Source organism: Symphodus melops, assembly GCF_947650265.1.
Source record: "Symphodus melops genome assembly, chromosome: 7".
Lineage (NCBI taxonomy): Eukaryota > Metazoa > Chordata > Actinopteri > Labriformes > Labridae > Symphodus > Symphodus melops.
The window spans coordinates 14,539,419-14,548,668 of record NC_136697.1 but is presented as its reverse complement, the minus strand read 5'-3'; the positions used below and the strand labels follow the sequence as shown (position 1 = coordinate 14,548,668).

The 9,250-nt window shown below is 37.5% G+C and overlaps 1 protein-coding gene across 1 annotated transcript; it reads left to right on the top strand.

Annotated features, from left to right (window-relative positions):
- The first annotated feature begins 3,913 nt into the window (after positions 1-3,913).
- mbd3a (methyl-CpG binding domain protein 3a) lies at positions 3,914-8,313 on the top strand. Its single transcript, XM_079349344.1, has 6 exons — positions 3,914-4,130; positions 4,850-5,015; positions 5,727-5,864; positions 6,154-6,244; positions 6,344-6,521; positions 7,278-8,313. The coding sequence occupies exons 1-6, from the start codon at positions 4,117-4,119 to the stop codon at positions 7,426-7,428; spliced, it is 738 nt and encodes a 245-aa protein (XP_079205470.1). The 5' UTR covers positions 3,914-4,116; the 3' UTR covers positions 7,429-8,313.
- The last annotated feature ends 937 nt before the right edge of the window (positions 8,314-9,250 follow it).

The window sequence follows — 9,250 nt, the reverse complement described above, 5'->3', positions numbered from 1 at the left end:
GGCTAAGTGAGTTACTATACCTCGATGTGTCCACCAGAGGGCAGAAACGAGCTATGCTGTTTCCTCTCATACTCTAGAAAGGAAACTGCACCGGGATATTATGCTTTGCAACGTCATTATTTTTAGTCAGATTAAAAGGGGAGAAGTACTTAAGTGCTGGATTAGTACTGTGATCTGTTTGTTTTATTAGTTTGAAGCAATTTGAATAAGCACATCCATAAACGACGTAATCCCCAGCTGTAAACTCAAGTTAAGCCAAATAAATAAACTAATGCTACTAATATTATGACATTTGAGAAAGGACTGTCCCATCCAGCAATGATGCTCGTTGTTGCTGTGAGCTTAATTCATGTTTTGACAGCTTTTTGTTGACCGGGACCGGTTTATTAGTTAACGGAAGTACTCTGCGCGCATGCGCATAAAGAATACTGAAGTCGGAAGTCCTTCGCTTCAAGCGGCACGTCGTGTTGTTGAGAAGGCGAATTTCAGCCAAAATGATCAGTAAAATTATTGGACAGAAGTATGTGGCGATTGCCAAATCATGGTAAGATGTTTTCATATCCTCCTGGTGGTTCATTCAGAGTAGCAGTCGGTCTTGACGCAGAGCTGTGTCCTTAGCTAACTTTAGCTGTTAGCTTAGCTGAGGTCATGGCTGTGGGGGACAAGATTACTTTAACTACTCAATAGTACTTAATTTACACTTTAAATACATAATAATTAACACGTGGATGACCAAAGAAAGCCATGCCTTATCCTCAATAGCGTTTGATTAACCATGCCGAAAGTAAGCATTGTATACCTGTTTTGTACAGGTATATAAAATGTTTCATATAACCAAATAACTCTTTATAATGTAAACAAATCTCCTTTGAGGAATGAAGATATGTTTTGATAATAATGAATAATTATTCATTATTATAATTTGATCGGAATGAGACTGTTGATCAGTTAGTATAGTTTGTAAAATTAACAGGTGAAATGTTTGATTGTTGTCTCCAAATGAAGACACTGTTTTCATTAAATATATATGTATATATATATATGTGTGTGTGTGTGTATATATATATATAGATATATGTCTGTCTTTATTTAAAATCAGATATTTCCTGACATTGCTTTCTGTTTCACAGGATCCCGACCCTGGCTGTGTGGGGCACAGCCGGAGGTGTAGCTTTGGTCCACTTCACAGACTGGCGGCTGTTTCTGGATTTTGTCCCCTACATCAGTGGCAAATTTAAGAAAGACGAGTAGAGTCGTTCAGGTTAGTCCCATGAATGTCAAAGTGTGAAGAACTGACATTTAGTTAGCACAGTTGAAGCATTTAAACATTTAGCCTCTGTCTTTGGCACAGTCAAATCTCTTATCTTTTAAATGTAGGAACAAGATTCAGTCACTGCCTTCTGATATACTAAATAATGATTAATCAGATTTAGTGTTGACTTAATAAAACATTTAGCAACATCAACAAAACGTTTAGCCTCCAATCTCAAAATGCCATGTACCTACTAATTTTAAATGATCTACATACAAATCTGAAACATACAAGAAAAAAACATTTTACCATCATATGACATATTTAAATAAGAAGACCCCCCCTCCCCATTACTGTTATGGCAGAACTGCTAGTGAACAGTTAAACATGTATTTTTAAGATCCTGCATTTACATAGCCTGCTTGAGCTTCATGCAAGCTTTGTCAATAATGATCAGACATGCATTCATTGACATGAGGCAATGGATGTAATCCCCTGTTTAGCCACAGCATAATCTTTGCTGATGTTGATTTAAATACATTGTTGTTTTTAGTTTGTGTCCAGCTCTGTAAATTTGTTATGATCTTACACCTGGTTGCTAAGTAACGGATGTTTAGTGTTATGTAAGTTATCGAAGACAAGACCTGATGTGATATATGATAAAAAGAATCTCTCCCACATCCTGCATGGTATTATTGGTTTAAGGATCATACATCTTCTCATTGTGTTTTTTTTAATCTAGTTGATGTGGATTTACAAAATTGCACAATTAGGGGGGCGCCGATAGCGCAGCGGCAGCGTGCGCGCGAGTACCATGTTGCGAGGCTTTGCTCCTCGCGCGGGCGGCCCGGGTTCGCGTCCGGCCTGTGGCCTCTTTCCCGCATGTCTCTCCCCCCTTCCGACTCTATCCACTGTCCTCTGACTCTATCAATAAAGGCAAAAAGGCCAAAAATAAATCTTTAAAAAAAAAAAAAAAAATTGCACAATTAAATTGTCTCTGGTTCGACACAAAAGTTTAAGAAAATGCTGCTTAAGATGGGTTCATGTCAAGTGTGTAATGTATATAACGCCATTGGTTTGGGTATTCCCTGATGATGATGATGATGGTGGTGGAAACATGGCAGGGCTTGGGAGACAATCAGGATTTAGGAACAGAGTAATATTTGAAGACGGTATCGTATACAGGATAGTTCAGAGGAGAACTTAGGGCCTCATCTATTTTATTTATATTGTTTACAATTGAAGGAGAGTTCAAGTGCAGTGTTGGGTTTTGCTTAAGTGACACATTTCAGTTTCAGAAATAAAAAAGCCTCTAACTTATAAGAAAGGTTGTTCATGTGTGAGCTTTCATTTCATAACTGAACTTATTGATCCTCCATCCAGCCTAATGACCCTCTTTTTCCCCCCGTCAGGTCAGTGCTGTTTTTAACACGAAGACTTAAGTGTTGAACACAAGCTGCTGCAGCCAGCACCGTGCACTCTGCTCCATCTGCATGTCAGTGCCACTGGAAACGGTCATCTTCATCCTGCAGCTTAACCTACATTCAACAGTTAAACATCAACGTCCTGTTTACTGCACTGGTGTGTGGTATTCAAACTTTCCTCAACAAGTTAGAACCAAGTGGAAGGACAATAAAAACAGGATGAAAAATGAACTTTTGTTTTCTTATCCCTCTGTTTGTGTTCAGATATTTATTTTGAATCATCACCTCCTGTGTACTGTTGGTCAAACTCAATTCACTCATGGAAAAGTCTGCCTTTCATGTCATGCTGTAATTGTTTTGATGAGAAGTAAAGTATTTGAAATGTATCTTGCTTTTTGTTGAGTTCAATTATTTCACTTTGAGAATCCCTGCTCTACATATGACCTGAGTTTATAGTTGTACTCTGGATGCATTGTAATCAAAGATGTTTTACTTTGCAGTAAATTCAAAAGATTCTGTGATTAAAGACTATGTATGACAATCACTGTCCTTTAAATCCACAATGGATTATATATAAAAATATCTACAGTCTTGTTTCAATGTTGACCAAACTCTTTATTGCAAACAAATGAAAGTGTTGTAATTAGACCCTTTAAACTAAAGCATCAACAGTCTGTTGATGAAGAGAAGCTGTATGAGAGAGAGAATATTGACAGCTCCTAAGTTTTGACTCAATATTTTTAAGTCTGTGTATTATAAAATATAAGTCTTCTACTGGTCCAGTGTAACTAAAGTTTGTCAGTAAATTTTAAAATTCAAATAAGAGTGCTACATCTCACACTTGGTTCAGTTTTAAAAGGATAAATGTAAATGTTAAATGATTGTCTAAACAGCATTAGTCCTGTAATAAAATTAATTAGAAATATATTTAGAAGCAATACTTAAAGGAATGAAAAGTAAATTAACAATGCAAAATGAAAGGCCATTTTTATAAATCGTTGTCTAACTTCCAAGCAGCACTAATGTAGTTTGTACTCAACTTCAGCATTCAGTATCAACTCGATCCTAGTACTGACTGACTAGCAAGTATAAATCTGCATAAAGTAGAACTTAATTAAATTAATATAAAGTATCTCTTAATTAAGTCAGTGTGATATTTTTAAAATATACGTAAGAATACCTTCTTTCCTGTTGCGGCAAAGAGGCTATGGGACTATTTTGCGTCAGTGTGTCGGATGTGTTCCGCTCACAGTACCTGATACGGCCCCGGCGGAGTGATCTAGAGTTGTATAGATCCTGAGTGGAGACAGACAGCAGCGGGGGTCGATAACAAACCAGATTCTGTGAATTATTATGTCTGTAGTAATATGCAGCTAGCTCTCTTGTAATCCTTTAAAAAGCCACACTCACTGAGCAAGAAAGTAAAAGACAACGAAGACCATGGAAAGGAAAAGGTGGGACTTTGAAATGTTTTGTTTTCGGAGTTGTATTAAACGAAAGTTTCTCTGCAGGAAATGCACGCATGCAGAGCAGCGTTTAGCAGTAAACTATTACACTTAGCAAAGGACCTGTATCTTTCATCTGTTACACCTTTATGGCTCCAGTTAAACACTGTCTTTACCGCATTTAAAATTCACCACGTCCGGACAACTTTGAACAACAAGAGTTGATTTGTTTGTTTCGGTTACGTTGACGTCTCCGACGCTGCTAGCTTGATTAGCTAGCTAAGTTTCATTGTTTACACACGCTTGACTTGCGGTGCGTCGGTCCCGCAGCACGGTCACGTCAGGAGCTATAAAAATGTCAGCTGCAACACATTGATCCTGTTAAAACTTGAAGATGAAAAATGTACTGCCTCGTGTAGCTCACTGCTCATTTACTCCTTTACAAATCCATAAAATGAGAAGCTACTAACATTTCAGCACATTGACAACAAGTACAAAGCTGCACCTCGTACACACCCAAGCATACATTCAAACATATACATAGAGGCAGGTGTTTCGACTTACACTTCTATGATCCTGAACAGATTGAACTCCTGTACCTATCCTTCCCCATCCTTAAAAACGGATGTACCATTTAACTGGAGACCTGCTCCATCGAGGCTGTGTGAACTTATTGACAGATCCTCCAGATGTGATGATGAGTGCCTCTCTGTTTTATTTTCTTGCAGTGTACCTGTTCAGCGCATTTTCAACAAGCCACAAATAGTGCGCAGTCTTGGCAGCAACCTTCACTCAAATGTGAACACAGGCTCCTCCATGTCTGGACGATCACTCCTGACCAAAGTGCAACGCAGCAGACACAAGCACCTCTATGACACCAACCATCAGATCAGGGTGAGACCTGCTTCACAATATTGTTCATGAGGTTTTTTTTACTCTGTTCAGTAACTTAAGAAAATAAAACCGTGTACATGTAGCTCTTTCTGTGATGGCTGGACCCTAATAAGGCGTGTATTCAGTCCTCTTGGTTTTGCATCCTTGAATCTTTAAATCAGGGTTTTTTTTCTGAATTGCCTGATGAAGCAAAGTTTCAAAAAATAATTAACTAATTTGACCCTTGAAAGCACATTTGCAAATAATTACAGTCATATATTTTATTAAGTTTCTGTATTCTTTAAGGTCTGCTACTGACAATGAATTGTCCAATAATCTGTTGACCAGTTCAAAAACTATTGCTGTAGCTGTATGTCTGTTTGCAGCCTTACTGTCGTGGCATAGTTTATTGAATATCACAATCGGGGCTCTCCATGGAGAGTTGATCACATTGTCGTTCTGTCCTAAAAACAACAATATTTGATACTTAATACTTCCATGTGCCCACAGGCAAACACTAGTGAATACATCACAGACTAATATATAAGTAGCAATGTTAGTCAGTATTATTTGGATATTTATTCCAGTAAAGTTTTTACTTAAATAAAGGATGCAGCTGAAAACCCTGATCTGTATTTACTATGCTGATGAGGATTAACTCAGCAGTGCAACCTTGAAGTAAACTCTCAGTGACGAGTATTTTAAAATGTCTTTTTTAAATTTTCTTTGAAGACAAAACCTGATTTAAACACGACACTACCAGTCCGTCAGACGGCATCCATCTTCAAACAACCTGTCACCAAGGTGACAAATCATCCCAACAACAAGGTGAAGACAGACCCACAGAAGGCTGTGGACCAGCCCAAACAAGTGAGTGAGACAGAGGGAAACTTGTACTTTTCAATATTTTTGATTCACACTTACAATTTAAGTCTTTTCTGGGAAAGAGTGATTTTTAAAAACCATTACAACGGAAAGCATAAAAACAATATGAACCAGAGAAAATAAATATACTTTAACATTGGACTTTTTTTTATTATTTAATGTGTCTATATTTGTAATTGTGTCCTTTTTTTGCTGAACTACTTACGTTCATATTCGATTAAGGACGCTCAAAACTGAACAGTAATATACGTTTTTGTTTAATTTTGATCTTCAGCTGTTCTGGGAGAGGAAGTTGAGCGGATTAAATGCGTTTGACATTGCAGAGGAGCTGGTCAAAACCATGGATCTCCCCAAAGGCTTACAAGGTGAGGGTAACCAAATAATATATGACAACCCTGTGTTATTACGAGCTGGATTGTTGTATGGTTGAGGCTTGACTCGTCTCCCTGTCATCGCCCGGCCAGGTGTTGGCCCTGCTTGTCCAGATAAAACACTCCTCTCTGCCATCGCGAGCGCCCTGCACACCAGTCCTGCGCCTGTCACTGGACAGCTCACTGCAGCTGTGGAGAAAAACCCCGGAGTCTGGCTCAACACAGGACAGCCTCTCTGCAAGGCCTTCGTGGTGACTGATGATGACATCAGGTAGGATGATCAGTATCATTTTTTAAAACTATCTTCAGTTTTAATTGGGATGGATACCTTATTTTTAATTAACTTTCTCTGTTGGGTTTTACTTTGAACACTGAATCTTATTCAGTCTGTACTGTGGATGTTACTCCTGCTCAAACAAGCTCAAGAGTCCTTGGTTGACTGTGTTACTTTTGTACTGGGATAAGAATGACTCCTCCTGCTCTGTACTGAGAACTTTAATCTCCTAAAACACATATGCAGCTGGATTCAAGAGATGAAGCAGGACCACTTTGGAATCAGTATTGTGAAATCTACAGATTTACATAGATGTTCCTTAGCCTGGTCAAATTCTCAACTCAACTCAACTTTATTTATAAAGCACTTTAAACAGCCGTAGCTGTGACAAAGTGCTGTACATACATGAAGAGCACAAACGTAAAACATAAGTAAAACACTAAAACAAGAACAGAGTCTCATGCTGGGTTAAAAGCCAAAGAATAAAAATGTGTTTTAAGATGAGTTTTAAAGACAGTCTAATCACCCAACTTAAGGAGAGCATCTCCTTACTCTTAAAACTCAAAATGTACAGCCTTAAATTGCACGACATGGTGTTTTTGCATACCATTACATATTAAATAGGTGTACAAGTTCCAATATTTCTGTAAGTTTAATGTATTTTTTTTCTCATCATCATTGCATCTTGAAACCATGAAAGGCTTGGATTCATTACTGCCCACATCTTATTTGTTTCTTGTTTGTGTCAATCAGGAAACAGGAGGACCTGGTGCAGAGTGTGAGGAGGCGGCTGGAGGAAGCCCTTACAGCGGACATGTTGGCTCATATAGAGGACACGGCTACAGAAGAAGCTGCCAACAAAGTAGAGGAAAAGGATGAGCAGGTCAACAAGGAGAAATTATAGCAAATGTACACTCGACAGTAGCACTGGTTTTTAAGTGTTGCTGAGGCCTTTTCTGTTACTTTGATCTACTGTAATGACCTGTGGTACACACTAACATGTAACCCTCTGTCATCTTTCCAACAGGCTAGTTTGACCTAAAGTCTGATCGTTAACTCTATCTTCTTTTTGTCTTTTTTTTTTTTTTTTATCAATAACCGACTCTTTTCAGATTTGTATACACTTTTGATTACATACACCCTAAATGCAGATGTTATGTTTTTTTTTTTTAACTAAACAAAAATTCAATTCTTTATTTTTGTGAAGGCGATCTCCTGAAAGGTGCTTTGAGTTTCAGTTCTTGTTTACCTCTTCTTGTGAATGGCAGTTGTGGATGGTGCTTTATACAATCCAGTGTTAATTTACTTCAAAGCTGTTCACATACAAACCTGTTGTATGTGTGATTGTGTCTGAATGTATCTGTTCATGTTGAAGTGTTTTAAACTGTTCTACCAGAACATATTGCTCTTTTATATTTTCCTCTGGCACTGTAGACGGTGTTTTTCAGGTTTGGAAGCATTGAAATTGTGCAGTATGTTTACATTCACACACAACTCTTGTGGCTGTGAATATCGAAAATGTTCACTTGTTTTGTTTTTTAGTTTAACAGTTCAAAAAAGTGTTATTGCCCACAATAACCTCAGTTTACATACGTAGTTTCAAAGTTGAGTCATGGTATTTGTATTCAGAAAAGAATCATCAGTGTTGTTTTACAAACTGCATTCGAGTTTGGACTGTAGCAGAAGATACAAAAACATTTACAATGCTGATGTACCTCATAACAAAATGTACTGTACCTCATAACAAAAATCCATTTTTGTCACTGTCAAAATAAATGCAGCTTGTAAATCCCTTGTATTGTCATTTATATAATCAAACATTTTGGCAGTTGAGGACGTGGTTTCAGATGTATTAAGTTTGTGATCCTTTTCTTCATGAAGGACAATTTTGCATTTTTCAAGTCATTCTACAAGCAGCACTTACAAACCAATTGAAAGAGCTATTGATCACTGGAGGGATTCCTTCTTTCAACAAACCCGTACTCCTAGAGCCAACACTGATATCTGTTATGAAGCTACTGCAGCCTGAGCTGCTCAAAAAAAGAGGGCATTTTGCAGTTTGAAATCTATGGAATATTTTGGGATAAAAATATGCCAAATGTTCTGCCTCCACTTGATCACTTCTCTGCAATGAACGAACAAGAGGGAAATGGTGTGTGTGTGTGTGTGTGTGTGTGTGTGGGGGGGGTGCAACCCCACATTGAATTTGAAAACGTTAACCATATCTTTGTGTAATAATCAAGCAGAAGAGCAAGACTATGGAAACAAAAGGCAAATAAAGACAAATAAAAAAACAAACAAGAATCACGGACACAGCAGACAACAAATCAATGTAATTAAAAAAATAAAGTGAATAAATATCGAGTCTTAAGACATACAGAAGTGAATCTCAACAATATTAAGGACCAACAGCTAACCAAAAAAAAGGACAAAGAAAGAGCGACACGTGTTTAGAGAAGAACAAATACAATCATAAAGAAGGCTTTATAACAGTATTTAAATGTTAGATAAGGATTTTTGTCTGCCCTTATTAATTGTTTCTTTTCTTTGAGAAGAAGCTCGGACATACCATGAGCACCAGGCAATGCTGTAGTAAAACATTTCATTGGTAGCCATGATGAACACACCCAGACTTATTTTTTTAATACATAGAAATGGCTTTAACAGTATTTAAAAAACAAAAAACAAAAACAAAAACCTTTCATAATGGATGATACATAAAGAAG

Coding starts and splice junctions, on each gene's coding strand:
- mbd3a (XM_079349344.1), top strand. Junction 5,016..5,726: donor ACACCAACCATCAGATCAGG/GTGAGACCTGCT, acceptor TTTTCTTTGAAG/ACAAAACCTGATTTAAACAC. Junction 6,245..6,343: donor TCTCCCCAAAGGCTTACAAG/GTGAGGGTAACC, acceptor TCGCCCGGCCAG/GTGTTGGCCCTGCTTGTCCA.